This window comes from Orcinus orca, chromosome 2 (genome assembly GCF_937001465.1).
Source record: "Orcinus orca chromosome 2, mOrcOrc1.1, whole genome shotgun sequence".
NCBI classification, from domain to species: Eukaryota; Metazoa; Chordata; class Mammalia; order Artiodactyla; family Delphinidae; genus Orcinus; species Orcinus orca.
The window spans coordinates 84454931-84472235 of NC_064560.1; the positions used below are offsets into that span (position 1 = coordinate 84454931).

General features: G+C 38.7%; 1 protein-coding gene and 1 non-coding gene across 3 annotated transcripts in view; one reads left to right on the plus strand and one right to left on the minus strand.

Moving 5' to 3' along the window:
* Positions 1-17305, plus strand: part of PTPN9 (protein tyrosine phosphatase non-receptor type 9) — an 80067-nt gene that overhangs the window by 37653 nt on the left and 25109 nt on the right. For both annotated transcript variants that reach the window (XM_004276328.4, XM_033440109.2), the window contains exons 4-5: positions 686-810; positions 5708-5813. In XM_004276328.4, the coding sequence (XP_004276376.1) occupies positions 686-810; positions 5708-5813 (231 nt within the window). The remainder of the gene's footprint in view (positions 1-685; positions 811-5707; positions 5814-17305) is intronic.
* Positions 10014-10108, minus strand: LOC117203852 (small nucleolar RNA U13). The gene has a single exon (XR_004486799.1). It is a non-coding gene; the product is annotated as a small nucleolar RNA U13 (small nucleolar RNA).

Consider the following 17305-nt stretch of genomic DNA (forward strand, 5'->3'; position numbering starts at 1 on the left):
CCCTCTTGTAGTATCTTGTTATTTTCTTGTGTAGCTGTTCTCTTTGGACTTTGTTCCTAGATATCTTATCCTGAATCAGAGAGTCTCAACAGTGGAGAGCAGATGTGAAGTTTGGCATAAAATTATTCTAGTAATAATTGAAATAATTGAAAATCAGTTGTACAGTACATTTAGAAAAGTTTCTTCACTGGTCCATTAAGGTTAGTTAAGGCCTTTGGGATGGGTATAAAATGTGTCAGAGGCCCATCCTTCCTTATTTAATGCAAGCTCTCTCCACTTAGAGACCACAGCCTTTCCAGTAAGTATCCAGCAGTACTTTTAAGGCAGAGTATAGAAACCATTGTTATAGTCTATGGATTTCTCCTGTTGCTTATTTCTTTGCTATCCTGCCTGGGAAAATTAGCTAGGCAGCCAGTGTAGACCATTGTTTAATTTCTCTGTAATTGAAGAGTTAAGAGAATGTGGTTTTTTCCTACCACAGGGGGAAGGAATCCAGGGGGTGCTGAGAATCAGACATGGGATGATAAAAAGCTTTCTTCCTTTTCTGGAGCAATTGATGCAAGTCAGAGAAGTATTATCAGCATCTATTCTCTTCATAACAAACCTTTGTGCAGGATAAGAGGGCTTCGTGATTTCTGTGATTTTCTATTTGATTTCTAAATATTTCTTGTTTTGTTTGCTCTAGAATGTTCGGGACCCAACAGGAGCCTCCATTGCCCTCTTCACTGCCAGATTACATCATCCCCACAAGTCAGTCCAACATGTGGTACTTCAGGCTCTGTTTTACTTGCTAGACAGAGCTGTGGATAGGTGAGCATGGAAATTATCTTTTGGGTGTTCTACATCCAGATGGGAAAGTGACACTGTTTGATTTGATTAAACTCAGCAGTGCATTCTCTATGCTCCTAGGATGTGCCCTGGGCAGTGCTATGAATGGAAAACATTCCATGTTTTTAGGGCTTGGCATGTTTCCAGGTACTATGCAGATGATGGGTATTCTGCATCTTGACCTGCTTGGCTGTATTTCAGGGTAACAGAAGCTGAGAAAGCTAGTTAACTAGCAATTCTTAGTGTATTGAGAATGACGTTATTGAAAGGGAGTGAAGGTGAGATGACCTGTGCTGGTTCTTTCCGATCATTCTCCCCTGATGTTGAAGACCCTGTGGGACCTCAGTTTCTTTGTCTGTAAAATAGGAATAATGCAGAGGATTTTGAGACTCAACATTCAGGAGAGAGGAGTCCAAGAGTATAAGTTAAGCAAAATCATTTTTATAAATAGGTGCATAAGCCAAAAGAACCAACTCAGGTCATGTCTCCTTCCCTGCTCTTAGGTAAGTAGTATCATCACTGTTCTATAGACAGAGAAACTGAAGCCCCAAGAAGTTTTGTGGCTCTTTTACAGTCATCACATATTGATCCAGCTGGTCTAAGATCCTGGTTTCTTCACTCTTGGTCAGAGCTATTTGTACCCTACTATGTTGTCTTCCTCTTTTACTTTCTTTTTTCCCTGGTGCTTGCCATTTACAGTTTGTTATTGCTCTCAATGTCATTGGCTGGTCCTCTGGGTTAGATGTGATATATCGAGGGCTAAGACCAGAGATAGTGAGAGACAACTGTGCACTTCAGTCATACTTCTGGACTTAGAGGATGGGAATAGCCAAAGGATTGTCTGAAGCAGGGCTCTCTGTCTAGTTCACTTGTTGCTGCCTTGTTAATGTTAATACTTTCATATACTTAGCTTCTGCTGGTGGTGTTCGGTGAGAGATATATCCAAACTACACACACAGCATTATTCTGAAAAAGAGAAGTTACTAGGGAGAGAGGGCCAGCGGTCAGCAGCCAGTCAGAAATGTGGAATTTCTCAGTTCTTCTTTCTTATGCTTGGTCTTCAGGCATAATTTCTAGAGTATAGTTCCCTTTGAAATGTTTCTTTAGCTCGGGAATGAATGGAAGGCTCTTTTACCAGAAAATTTAGCATTGCCTTCCTCTTTGAGCAGCTTAGAGAGTCAGAGCTCTTGTGTAGGCATGACAGTGGCCAAAGGTTGCTTTTTCTAGTGTGAGTATTGAATCCCATAGGAATACCACACAGGTAAATGTAATTAAAACTTTGTTCTCGTGATGTCCATCCCTTTCTTAAAAACCCTCAGTGACTCCTCATTATTCAGAGGGTGCATGTAAGGTAAGTAAATGTGAACCTTTTTTTTTTTTTTTTTGTGGTACGCGGGCCTCTCACTGTTGTGGCCTCTCCCGTTGCGGAGCACAGGCTCCGGACGCGCAGGCTCGGTGGCCATGGCTCACGGGCCCAGCTGCTCCGCGGCATGCGGAATCTTCCCGGACCGGGGCACGAACCCGCGTCCCCTGCATCGGCAGGCGGACTCTCAACCACTGCGCCACCAGGGAAGCCCAATGTGAACCCTTTTTTTTCTGAATGAAATATTCTCACTAATGAATAGAAAATCTTGTTTTCCTTTGTTACCGTGAACCAGAATGGAAGAGGAGGAAACCCTTCCTCTTCACTTAATCTTCCCCTTTCTTTAAGGCCCAACTTCTGTGACTGGTTCCCTCACCACTCCAACTTGTCATAAAATTCTTTTTACTCTGACTTCAATCGCAGTTATTATTAATACCAATCATTTCATATTTAATTATACATGGCCTTATGATGTCATTTGTCTTATATGGATGTTTTTTTCATCTACCGGTAGATGGTAAGCTCCAGGAGGGCAGGGAACCTTCTTTTCAACATTATATAATGGGAAATTCCCAAATCTCCATGGTGGAGAGGAAGTGGTGTCATTAACTTTCACATGCCTTTCATTCGTCTTCTTCAAAGTGATCTGTAACCAATCTTGTTTCATTGAAAGCCCCTCACCCACCCCTTTACCCTAGATTATTTTGAAACAAATGTCAGGGACTGTGGTAATCTTGGTGTTCCCAGTAACATCCTAGCTCGGGAATCAAACTCAATAGGGTAGGGAAGCAATTATTCTTAGTAGGGAACTAGCGCTATTATTGTAAACCTCATCTTCTGTACCCAGAAAAGTGAAAATGCTATTGCATTTGTATTTATTTCATGTGCCTTCAAAGGATGAGCAATTTCAGGTCTATGAATATAGAACTTGCATCATTATGCATCATAGCTTCTTTTGATTAAATTCTATTTCCCCTGGCACTGACTTCTCTTTGTTTTAGTGTCCTGCCGCAGGCTGGAGCTGTGAGGGGAAAACCTGTAATTCTTTGAGTTTGGCCCCTGTTGAGCTTGTGGAGAAAAGGGAAGTCTCTAGATCTGGATAGTCTACTCAATGACTGTGCCACTCATTGAACAGAATCTTTGATCTTGGTGAATCAGTCTCTCTGGGGTCATGAAAAAAGGAGACAAGATTTAGCACTCACTTTATCATGTTAAGGGCCATTTGAAATTAAGTCTGCTGGAGAAACTTGGGTCTACTTCAGAGATTTTTTAAATTAATTAATTTATTTTTGGCTGCATTGGGTTTTCCTTGCTGCGTGCGGGCTTTCTCTAGTTGCGGAGAGTGGTGGATACTCTTCGTTGCGGTACGTGGGCTTCTCATTGCATTGGCTTCTCTTGTTGCGGAGCACAGACTCTAGGCATGCGGGCGTCCGTAGTTGTGGCTCGCGGGCTCTAGAGCGCAGACTCAGTAGTTGTGGCGCACGGGCTTCATTACTCTGTGGCATGTGGGAACTTCCCGGACCAGGGCTTGAACCCTTGTCCCCTGCATTGGCAGGCGGATTCTTAACCACTGCGCCACCAGGGAAGCCCTACTTAAGAGATTTTTGAAATGCTGCTTCATGGGTAGGTGCTTCCGCCTTGTATTCTGTTGAAAGGATGAAGATACGGAGGCTTCCAGGAGGTGATGCAAAAAAAAATACAGATACAAAATAACATTGAGACTTATGATTTCAAGAATGTGTTTTGTGTCAAAAAGTTTTCTCAATTGTAAATAAATGTGAAAACTGTTGCTATCATCAGTGAGTAGTCCAATCAAATCATTTATTCTGAACAACCATTTAGGTGTGCAGATCAGGAGCAGGTAAGGATCGGGCTTGGTGGAAGAGTGCAGCTTTGAGAAATCTTTAGGAATTAAGAAGATGGGATTGAGTAATACTTTTTGTATCTTCACATGTTCCTAACCTCAATCTGGGAATAGGCTCACCACCTCTTAATCTACTTTTTAACATGCCTTCCAAAGGCCATTTGTGGGTTTATTCTCTTCCTCCATTAAAGTCATAAGAGACAGATACACCATCATTGAGCTTAGAATTTTGCTTTACAGTTTTCTATGGGCCTAAAGTATTTTTTTAGTGATGGGCTCTAGCCCACTGAATTACAAATCTGTGACCATTTATTATGTATCTGTTTGCAAGGACTGTGCTGGGGACTGTTGAGGGTTATGAGGTAAACTTTTGTTTGGGCCCTCTAGGAGAGACTCAGATGGCTACACAAGGTGGGAGTACATTAAGAGCCACAAGAAAAATCCACAGAAAGATTTATGGGGCTTCAAGTGGGTGAAGGATGGTAGTGCATTTGGTGACAATTATCAGGGGCACCTTCATAGAAGAGGAAGCTTTTGAGTTGAACATAGAATGGTATAGAATTTGGATAGGCAGATTCAGAGATATAGGAGGAAACAGTTCAAATTTTGATAACCTAGATGCTCTGGAACATTCTCAGCCTGTGAGTTTGGTACTTGATGAATCTGGATAAATATGCATCAATAAGTATAATTCCAATTCCAACATGTGGGGTATTCCCTCCATACCACCAAGCAATTCTCCCCCATAAACTGGGTGTTCTGCAGTTCATTTCAACTCTGACACTATGTACCTGGAGATAGCCTCAGATCACACAGGTTAAAGGCTCAGTCCTAAAAGACTGTCCCCTGCCCCCTTCAGACTCCAGTGGCAAGTCCAGGTTGTCACCTCTGCTTCTGACCATAGATCAGAGGTTCCAATGCCCCCTCCTTGGGTTCGATTAATTTGCTAGAACGGTTCACAGACTCAAATGTTATACTTTAATAGGTTACCAATTTATTATAAGAGGGTATAACTCAGGAACAGCCAGATGGAAGAGGTGCATAGAGGGCAAGGTATGGGGAAAGGGGCATGGAGCTTCCATTCCCTCTCTGAGAGAGCTACACTCCCTGCACCTGCATGTGTTCATCAACTTGGAAATTCTCCAAATCTCATCCTTTTGGTATTTTGTGGAGGCTTCATTCATTACAAGGCATGATTGATTAAATCATTGGCCATTGGTGACTGAGCTCAATCTCCAGCCCCACAACCCTTCCTGAGTGTGTGTGGGGGGGATGGGACTGGAAGTCCCAACTCCCAACCCTTTCTAGTCATGTGGTTGGTTCCTCTGGCAACCAGCCCCCATCCTTAGATGATCTAAGGGCATTCTAAAAGTCACCTCATTAATATAGCAATGGATGCCTTCCTCGCACTCCTGGAAATTCTAAGTTTTAGGAAGTTTGCCAGGAAACAGGGTCAAAGACCAAATATATATTTCTTATTATAAATTCTTCTTGTAAGGCCAGTCACAAAAGTTCAGGCCAGTTCAGGAAGGCAATTATTTCAGTCCCAGATGTGTCCCACATTCTCTGTGTCTTTGTTTTGACCCAGGTTTTCAATTTACCTCATCCATCTTATTACTTATAAATGTTTTCATTCAATGGTTGCTTTACAGCTTTGAAACTCAGAGGAATGGACTGGTGTTTATCTATGACATGTGCGGTTCTAATTATGCCAACTTTGAGCTGGATCTTGGCAAGAAAGTCCTAAACTTGCTGAAGGTAAGGCTGTGAAATGGCCCTTTCAACCCCCCTTCAATGGTTAGGGTGATTTTTTTCTATTCTTTATGAGATTTAGGAATGATGTAAACTTCAGACATTGTGTTCAGTTTAAAGGTCACCTGTAAATGATGACCAATATCAGCTTCCTCAGAACAAGAAACAATCTTAAAAGTAAAGTGGGAGGAATTAAAATAAAATACACAGGAACACTGAGTCATAAAGGTGGGATGTCTCTTTCCGGGAGTTTTTTTTTTTTTTGCGGTACGTGGGCCTCTCACTGTTGTGGCCTCTCCCATTGCGGAGCACAGGCTCCAGACGCGCAGGCTCAGCGGCCATGGCTCACGGGCCTAGCCGCTCCGCGGCATGTGGGATCTTCCCGGACCGGGGCACGAACCCGTGTCCCCTGCATCAGCAGGTGGACTCTCAACCACTGTGCCACCAGGGAAGCCCTCTTTCCGGGAGTTTTGTAGAATAAGAATTAATGAAGCCTAGGTATGGCCATTGTCTATGAAAAATGTCACCTAACCAGTAACTTGCAGACTTTTTGTCTCAACCTAGTCAGAAATATGTTTTACATTGCAACTTAGTGTACAATAATATCAATATATGTACACTAACTATACATATACATGCAAAGTTATATACATAGATAGGTTCTTAATCTCTTACCTCAAACTCTTAGGTTCAGAGATATTATTTAATATTTTAAACTTTAAAAGATAATATGGTCTGTATGTCACTTTAATATGAAATATTTCTGCAATGAAATGTATTATTCATATCATAACCTTTGGAGAAGAACAAAGGTTATAAATAGCTTATGGGATTTCAGGTCAGATTTTGCTGTCCCATGAATTTTTGCACCAAACTTACAAAAGAAACTAGTGGCTTTCAGAGCTGTTTAGATTTCAGAATTTGAGCATACAGGTGTATGTATGTGTGTGTACATATTTATAAAACAAAAAGTTTCACAAAACAAGCTTTACTTTTACTCTGTACAATCATTTTGATTATTCTGTTCTATAACATTTTAAAAATGTTAGTCATAACCTACTAAATTGATTTCAGGACCCACTGAGTGACAACCTGCAGTTGGAAAAACATTGATCGAGGAGTCTGTGTAGTCTTTTTTTTTTGGCCAAACTGTGTGGCATGTGGGATCTTAGTTCCCCCACCACGTATTGAACCCATGCCCCCTGCATTGGCAGCGCAGAGTCTTAACCACTGGACCACCAGGGAAGTCCTGTAGGAGTCTGTGCAGTCTTTGTTCCAGGACCTCACTTGGGAGTACTGTGGAACTAGATGTTTAGAAGTGTTTATTTACTATTACAGCTTTACAACAGAAATTATATAAAGAGAGTACTATACTGCATGTTGTTTTCTGGGACTTCACTTGTGATTGTATTACTAAAATTCCTATTGTGGCATTTAGCTTTGATTCATTCCTTTTTATTGATGGGTGAAGGATTTATACCTTTTAATTCCTCATCCATTGATGAATACACCAGTTTATTTATCTACTTCTTTTGATGGCTCTTTGGGTCATTTTCTGATTTTTGCTATTGTGAACAATGCTGCTATGAACATTTTTATACATGTCTTCTGGTGCATATGTGCAAGAATATCTCTAGGGCAGTGTTTCTCAACCATTTTTTCATTATTGCCTCACTAAGGAGTCTTTTTTAGACTCCCCCCACCCCCAGTTGTTGTTCTTCTAATGAAATTTTAATACCACAGATATAATGTATATATCTTCATGTACTGAATGTATTAATATATATATCTTGATGTACTGAACATATATCTATGCTTTATGCACAAAAAGAGTGTGTATGTTTGGGTTGTTTTTCCCATTCCCCACTCTCCTCAGAATAATTTCACCCCCTTGGGTGTGATATCACCTCTATTGAAAATGCATGCTCTAGGGGAATTCCCTGGTGGTCCAGTGATTAGGACTCCGCACTTCCACTGCTGGGGGCCCGAGTTTGATCCCTGGTTGGGGAACTAGATCCCGCATGCATACCGCAACTAAGAGTGCACATGCTGCAACTAAGAAGCCCGCATGCCACAACTATGAACCCACATGCCGCAACAAAGGATCCTGCATGCCAAAACTAAGACCTGGTGCAGCCAAAATAAATAAATAAATATTAAAAAAAGAAAAGAAAAGAAAAGAAAATGCATGCTCTAGAGTATACATCTAGGAGTAGAATTACTGTGTCGTAAGGTCTGGGAAGATTCAGTTTTATAAGATAGTGTTTAATTATTTTCCTAAGTGGTTGTACCCACCTGCCATGTGTAAAATTTCTACATCCTCTCCAATACATGATAATGTCACACTTCTTAATTTTTCCCAATCGAGTGGGTATAAAATGGTATCTTGTGGTATAACTTACCTCTCTCTTATTAGTGAGATTAAGTATGCCTTCATATATTTATTGGCCATATGTTTTCTTCTGCTGCAAAATGCCTGTTTATGGCTTTTACCTATTTTCCTATCATCCATTTATGTAGTTTTGTACTAATCTATTTCTCTGTGTGTGTGTATATGTACATACATATACTGTCTCAGTTTATAGCTTGTTTTTTCACTTTTTGTACAGTCCTTTTGACTAACATAAGTTCTTAGTTTTAGTATGATTAAATGAGTCTGCATTTTATTTTCTGCTTAATATGTTTTGCATTGTAAATCCTTCCCTATTCCAAAGTCAGAAAAAATATATTAGCTATTTTATTTTATTTTACTGCTGTACCACTGATTCCACCATGTGTATTAATGTTTTTAGTGATTTTTTTTATTGTGGTAAAATATACATAACAAAATTTACCATTTTAACCATTTTAAGTGTACAATTCAGTAGCATTAAGTACATTCACAATGCAACCCATCACCACTGTCCATTTTCAAAACTATTCATCATCCTAAACAGAAACTCTGTGCCCATTAATCAATATATCCCCACCCTGCCCCACAGCCCCTGGTAACCTTTATTCTACTTTCTGTCGCTATGAATTTGCCTATTCTAGGTCCTCATGTAAGTGGAATCATGCAGCATTTGTCCTTTGTGTCTGATCACTTAGCATAATATTTTTAAGATTCATCCATATTGTAACATGTATCAGAATTTCATTCCTTTTTAAGGCTGAATAATATTTTATTGTATGTATATACCACGTGTTGTTAATCCATTCATCTGTCAAACAGTTGGGTTCTTTCCACTTCTTGGCTATTGTGAATAATGGTGCTATGAACATTGGTGTTACAGCATCTGTTTCAGTCCTTGCTTTCAGTTCTTTTGTGTATATGCCTAGAAGTGGAATTGTTGGATCATGTGGTAGTTCTATGTTTAACTTTTTGAGAAGCTATTTTCTTTTAAAAATTTAAAATTTTGTTTTTGTCATTTAAGACCTTAATCCATCTGGAGTTGATTTTTGAGTATGGTATGAGATGTAGGAATCTGACTTTTTTTTCCATATGGATAGCTAATTTTTTTCCAGTTTTGCATACTAAATAGTCCCTCCTTTCCACAAAATAGGCTTTCTGTTTCTGTTTTAACAGAGTCACAATAACCTGGTAAGTTAATATATCACAGACAGTTTAATCATCTAACCATCTTTCTGTATTATTCATATTGTTTTCAGGTTTAAATAATACTATTATGATCATTTAAGCTTTTTCTTTTAAATTATTTTAAGAAGGTATTTCTAAGACATGGATTATTTGGCTAAAGATTATGAATATTCTTAATCTCTCTTATACATTACTAGGTTACCCTCCATAAAAGTGGAAAAAAATTTACACTGTCACCAAGAAATACGCGTATCTATTTCCTTCAGCCATCCCAGTACTGCATTCCATAAATTTTCTCTTTTTTTTTAACATCTTTATTGGAGTATAATTGCTTTACAATGGTGTGTTAGTTTCTGCTTTATAGTAAAGTGAATCAGCTGTACATATACATATATCCCCATATCTCCTCCCTCTTCCGTCTCCCTCCCACCCTCACTATCCCACCCCTCTAGGTGGTCACAGGGCACCGAGCTGATCTCGCTGAGCTATGTGGCTGCTTCCCACTAGCTATCTGTTTTACATTTGTTAGTGTATATATGTCCATGCCACTCTCTCACTTTGTCCCAGCTTACCCTTCCCCCTCCCCGTGTCCTCAAGCCCATTCTCTATGTCTGCATCTTTTTTTTTCATGTCAGATGGGTAATGTGCCACAAGGTTGGAAGGAGGCACATGTCACACAAGCGCGTGAACACCCAGTCATCACACTTATGAACTACAAAAGGATCGATGTCTGCATCTTTATTCCTATCCTGCCCCTAGGTTTTTCAGAACGTTTTTTTTTTTTTTGGATTCCATATATATGTGTTAGCATACAGTATTTGTTTTTCTTTTTCTGACTTACTTCACTCTGTGTGACAGACTCTAGGCCCATCCACCTCACTACAAATAACTCAATTTTGTTTCTTTGTATGGCTGAGTAATATTCCATTGTATATATGTGCCACATCTTCTTTATCCATTCATCTGTCGATAGACACTTAGGTTGCTTCCATGTCCTGGCTATTGTAACTAGAGCTGCAATGAACATTGTGGTATGTGACTCTTTTTGAATTATGGTTTTCTCAGGATATATGCCCAGTAATGGGATGGCTGGGTCGTATGGTAGTTCTATTTTTAGTTTCTTAAGGACCCTCCATACTGTTCTCCATAGTGGCTGTACCAATTTACATTCCCACCAACAGTGCAAGAGGGTTCCCTTTTCTCCGTACCCTCTCCAGCATTTATTGTTTGTAGATTTTTTGATGATGGCCATTCTGACTGGTGTGAGGTGTTACCTCATTGTAGTTTTGATTTGCATTTCTCTAAAGATAAATGATGTTGAACATCCTTTCATGTGTTTGTTGGCAGTCTGTATATCTTCTTTGTTGGCAGTCTGTATATCTTGGAGAAATGCCTGTTTAGGTCTTCTGCCCATTTTTGGATTGGGTTGTTTGTTTTTTTGATACTGAGCTACATGAGCTGCTTATAAATTTTAGAGATTAATCCTTTGTCAGTTACTTCATTTGCAAATATTTTCTCCCACTCTGAGGGTTGTCTTTTCGTCTTGTTTATGTTTTCCTTTGCTGTGCAAAAGCTTTTAAGTTTCATAAGGTCCCATTTGTTTATTGTTGTTTTTATTTCCATTCTGTAGGAGGTGGGTCAAAAAGGATCTTGCTGTGATTTATGTCATAGAGTGTTCTGCTTATGTTTTCCTCTTAGAGTTTTATAGTGTCTGGTCTTACATTTAGGTCTCTAATCCATTTTGCGTTTATTTTTGTGTATGGTGTTAGGGAATGTTCTAATTTCACTCTTTTACATGCAGCTGTCCAGTTTTCCCAGCACCACTTATGGAAGAGGCTGGCTTTTCTCCATTGTATATTCTTGCCTCCTTTATCAAAAATAAGTGACCATATGTGCATGGGTTTATCTCTGGGCTTTCTATCCTGTTCCATTGATCTAAATTTCTTGTTTTTGTGCCAGTACCATATTGTCTTGATTTACTGTAGCTTTGTAGTATAGTCTGAAGTCAGGGAACCTGATTCCTCCAGCTCCGTTTTTCTTTCTCAAGATTGCATTGGCTATTCAGCATCTTTTGTGTTTCCATACAAATTGTGAAATTTTTTGTTCTAGTTCTGTGAAAAATGCCATTGGTAGTTTGATAAGGATTGCATTGAATCTGTAGCTTGCTTTGGGTGGTATAGTTATTTTCACAATGTTGAGTCTTCCAATCCAAGAACATGGTACATCTCTCCATCTGTTTTATCATTTTTAATGTCTTTCATCAGTGTCTTATAGTTTTCTGCATACAGGTCTTTTGTCTCCTTAGGTAGGTTTATTCCTAGGCATTTTATTCTTTTTGTTGCAATGGTAAATGGGAGTGTTTCCTTAATTTCTGTTTCTGATCTTTCGTTCTTAGTGTATAGGAATGCAAGAGATTTCTGTGCATTAATTTTGTATCCTGCTACTTTACCAAATTCATTGATTAGCTCTAGTAGTTTTCTGGTAGCATCTTTAGGATTCTCTACATACAGTATCATGTCATCTGCAAACAGTGACAGCTTTACTTCTTCTTTTCCGATTTGGATTCCTTTTATTTCTTTTTCTTCTCTGATTGCTGTGGCTAAAACTTCCAAAACTATGTTGAATAATAGTGGTGAGAGTGGACAACCTTGTCTTCTTCCTGATCTTAGAGGAAATGGTTTCAGTTTTTCACCGTAGAGAACAATGTTGGCTGTGGGTTTGTCATATATAGCCTTTATTATGTTGAGGTAAGTTCCCTCTAAGCCTACTTTCTGGAGGGTTTTTATCATAAATGGGTGTTGAATTTTGTCAAAAGCTTTTTCTGCATCTGTTGAGACGATCATATGCTTTTTCTCCTTCAATTTGTTGATATGGTTTATCACACTGATTGATTTGCGTATATTGAAGAATCCTTGCATTACTGAGGTAAACCCCACTTGATCATGGTGTATGATCCTTTTAATGTGCTGTTGGATTCTGTTTGCTACTGTTTTGTTGAGGATTTTTGCCTCTATGTTCATCAGTGATATTGGCCTGTAGTTTTCTTTCTTTGTGACATCTTTGTCTGGTTTTGGCATCAGGGTGATGGTGGCCTCGTAGAATGAGTTTGGGAGTGTTCCTCCCTCTGCTATATTTTGGAAGAGTTTGAGAAGGATAGGTGTTAGCTCTTCTCTAAATGTTTGATAGAATTTGCCTGTGAAGCCATCTGGTCCTAGGCTTTTGTTTGTTGGAAGATTTTTAATCACAGTCTCAATTTCAGTGCTTGTGATTGGTCTGTTTATATTTTCTATTTCTTCCCGGTTCAGTCTCGGAAGGTTGTGCTTTTCTAAGAATTTGTCCATTTCTTCCAGGTTGTTCATTTTATTGGCATATAGTTGCTTGTAGTAATCTCTCATGATCCTTTGTATTTCTGCAGTGTCAGTGGTTAGTTCTCCTTTTTCATTTCTAATTCTATTGATTTGAGTCCTCTCCCTTTTTTCTTGATGAGTCTGGCTAATGATTTATCAATTTTGTTTGTCTTCTCAAAGAACCAGCTTTTAGTTGTTTTGATCTTTGCTATTGTTTCCTTCATGTCTTTTTCATTTATTTCTGCTCTGATCTTTATGATTTCTTTCCTTCTGCTAACTGTGGGATTTTTTTTGTTCTTCTTTCTCTAATTGCTTTAGGTGTAAGGTTAGTTTGCTTATTTGAGATATTTCTTGTTTCTTGTATTGCTGTAAACTTCCCTCTTAGATCTGCTTTTTCTGCATCCCATAGGTTTTGGGTTGTTGTGTTTTCATTGTCATTTGTTTCTAGGTATTTTTAAATTTCTTCTTTGATTTCTTCAGTTATCTCTTGGTTATTTAGTAGTGTACTGTGTAGCCTCCATGTGTTTGTATTTTTTACAGATTTTTTTCCTGTAATTGATATCCAGTCTCATAGAGTTGTGGTCAGAAAAGATACTTGATGCGATTTCAGTTTTCTTAAATTTACCAAGACTTGATTTGTGACCCAAGATACGATCTATCCTGGAGAATGTTCCATGAGCACTTGAGAAGAAAGTGTATTGTGTTGTTTCTGGATGGAATGTCCTATAAATGTCAATTAAGTCCATCTTGTTTAATGTATCATTTAAAGCTTGTGTTTCCTTATTTATTTTCATTTTGGATGATCTGTCCATTGGTGAAAGTGGGGTGTTAACGTCCCCTACTGTGATTGTGTTACTGTTGATTTCCCCTTTTATAACTGTTAGCATTTGCCTTATGTATTGAGGTGCTCCTATGTTGGGTGCATAAATATTTACAATTGTTATATCTTCTTCTTGGATTGATCCCTTGATCATTATGTACTGTCCTTCTTTGTCTCTTGTAATAGTCTTTATTTTAAAGTCTCTTTTGTCTGATATGAGAATTGCTACTCCAGCTTTCTTTTGATTTTCCATTTGCATGGAATATCTTTTTCCATCCCTTCACTTTCAGTCTGTATGTGTCTCTAGGTCTGAAGTGGGTCTCTTGTAGATAGCATATATACGGGACTTGTTTCTGTATCTATTCAACCAATCTGTGTCTTTTGGTTGGAGCATTTAATCCATTTACATTTAAGGTAGTTATCAATATGTATGTTCCTGTTACCATTTTCTTAATTGTTTTGGGTTTTTTATTGTAGGCCTTTACCTTCTCTTGTGTTTCCTGCCTAGAGAAGTTCCTTTAGCTTTTTTTGTAAAGCTGGTTTGGCGGTGCTGAATTCTCTTAGCTTTTGCTTGTCTGTAAAGGTTTTAATTTCTCCGTCGAATCTGAATGAGATCCTTGCTGCCTAGAGTAATCTTGGTTGTAGGTTTTTCTCTTTCATCACTTTAAATATGTCCTGCCACTCCCTTCTGGCTTGCAGAGTTCCTGCTGAAAGATCAGCTGTTACCTAATGGGGATTCCCTTGTGTGTTATTTGTTTTTTTTCCCTTGCTGCTTTTAATATTCTTTCTTTGTATTTAATTTTTGATAGTTTGATTATTATGTGTCTTGGCATGTTTCTCCTTGGATTTATCCTGTATGGGACTCTCTGTGCTTCCTGGGATTGATTGAATATTTCCTTTCCTATATTAGGGAAGTTTTCAACTATAATCTGTTCAAATATTTTCTCAGTCCCTTTCTTTTTCTCCTCTTCTTCTGGGATCCCTATAATTCAAATGTTGGCGTGTTTAATGTTGTCCCAGAGGTCTCTGAGACTGTCCTCAATTCTTTTCATTCTTTTTTCGTCATTCTGCTCTGTGGTAGTTATTTCCACTATTTTATCTTCCAGGTCACTTATCCGTTGTTCTGCCTCTGTTATTCTGCTATTGATTCCTTCTAGAGAATTTTAAATTTCATTTATTGTGTTGTTCATCATTGTTTGTTTGCTCTTTAGTTCTTTTAGGTCCTTGTTAAACATTTCTTGTATTTTCTCCATTCTATTTCCAGGATTTTTGATCATCTTTACTGTCATTATTGTGAAGTCTTTTTCAGGTAAACTGCCTATTTCCTCTTCATTTGTTTGGTCTGTAGGGTTTTTAACTTGCTCCTTCATCTGCTGTGTGTTTCTCTGTCTTCTCATTTTGCTTAACTTACTGTGTTTGGGATCTCCTTTTCACAGGCTGCAGGTTCGTAGTTCCCGTTGTTTTTGGTGTGTGCCCCCAGTGGCTAAGGTTGTTTCAGTGGGTTGTGTAGGCTTCCTGGTGGAGGGGACTGGTGCCTGTGTTCTGGTGGGTGAGGCTGGATCTTGTCTTTCTGGTTGGCGGGACTGCGTCCGGTACTGTGTTTTGGGGTGTCTATGACCTTATTATGATTTTAGGCAGCCTCTCTGCTAATGGGTGGGATTGTGTTCCTGTCTTGTTAGTTGTTTGGCATAGGGTGTCCAGCACTGTAGCTTGCTGGTCGTTAAGTGGAGCTGGGTCTTAGCATTTAGATGGAGATCTCTGGGAGAGCTTTCGCCGTTTGATATTACATGGATCCAGGAGGTCTCTGGTGGACCAGTGTCCTGAACTCGGCTCTCCTACCTCAGAGGCACAGGCCTGACACCCGGCCGGAGCACCAAGACCTGGTCAGGGCACGTGGTACGGCCTCATCCAGGGGCACTTGCGGGCAGGTAGGGCACACCCGATTGGTGCAGTCACTGAGAGGGCGAGTCCGCCTGCCCGCCCGCCGGTCCCATCCCCTTCCCTCTGACTGCCTGAGCGGGTGCAGTCTCACTTCCTCCAGACGGAGTCTGGGAACCCCACCTCCCTTTGCTCTTTTTTTGAATTTAGAAGTTCTAAAATAATAACATCCTTTTTTTTGTTGTTTGAACTCCTTTAAATAATAACATTGTAGTATCTTTTTTTTTTTCAAATGTTCTTTTGCTGTTAATGTGTCCTCCTTTATCTGGTTCAAAATAATGAAACTACTATGGATGTTTTGTTGTTGTTTTGCTATATAAATTCAAAGAGAATGAAATAAAAGTTTGGTTGCCTTAAAATCCATATCATGTTTTTCTTAGTGACTTACTGCTCTGTCATTGGGAGCAGGTAAAATTTTAGATATAGTCCCCTAACATCCTCATTCTCATGAAAGTTGCAAGTAGAAGTTTAATGCACAGTCTCATACTTCAGTTTTTTAAAATTAATTAATTAATTAATTTAATTTTGGCTGCGTTGGGTCTTTGTTGCTGTGCGTGGGCTTTCTCTAGTTGCGGCGAGTGGGGGCTACTCTTTGTTGTGGTATGCGGGCTGCTCATAGCGGTGGCTTCTCTTGTTGCGGAACATGGGCTGTAGGCACGCGGGCTTCAGTAGTTCTGGCACACGGGCTCTAAAGTGCAGGCTCAGTAGTTGTGGCGCACAGGCTTAGTTGCTCCGCAGCATGTGGGATCTTCCCAGAGCAGGGCTTGAGCCCATGTCCCCTGCATTGGCAGGTGGATTGTTAACCACTGTGCCACCAGGGAAGTCCTTACCCATTTTTCTATTGAAGTGTTTGTCTCATTGATTTACAAGACTTGTTATTAAGAATATTAAGAGTATTGTTAAGTATGTGTTACCAGCATTTTTGCAGTTTATAATTTGTTCAACTTTATGGTGTCTTTTGTCATACTACTATGTTTTCTTAATTTTTCATTATCGTTTTAATATACTATATTACATGTAGTATATTTAATAATATATCATATTATATATGGTACATAATATTATGGACAAAATAATTTGTTTTCAAATAGCTGTCCTGGCTACATTTGTTAACTAATACATTTATTTCCCTATTCATTTGGGATAACACCTTTATCTTATACTTAATTTCCATATGGTAAGTATGTCTATTTCTGGACTCCCTGTTCTGTTGATCTAGGCATCAAAACCAACATATTCACTTTTTAATTTATTGTAGCCTTATAATAAAGTTTAATATCTTATACAACAAGCTTCCCTGTATTCTTTTATTTCTAAAAGTTGTTTTGACCTTTTTGCACTTTTATTCTTTTACATGCACTTTCATGTGTTTTTATTTAAATTTTTACTGATATATAACATGCATACTAAAAACAAACTTTATAACTAGTTTTTATAAATTATAAAAGCAATTAAGAAGTAATTCAAGGAGAAGTCTCTGACCACTCCCTCACACACCCCAGTGCCATTCCCCAGAGATAACCACTTATTCAAAATTATAAATCTGATGAGAAAATATTTTAAAAAATCATCATCTTTTGATTAGATGAATGTTAGAGTCATTCAGTCAAGTTCTGGAAGATAAAACACTTTGGGATTTAATTTGGATATAATGAATTAATTGGAGAATTGACATCTTTACAGCATCATCTTCTCCTGTCCAGGAATGCTATGTTTTGTTTTATGGATTTTTTTAAAGTCTTTTGTTATGTCTTTCAATAAGATTTTAAAATTATGTGTCTTGCATGTTTCTTATGATGTATATTCCTAGGCTAAA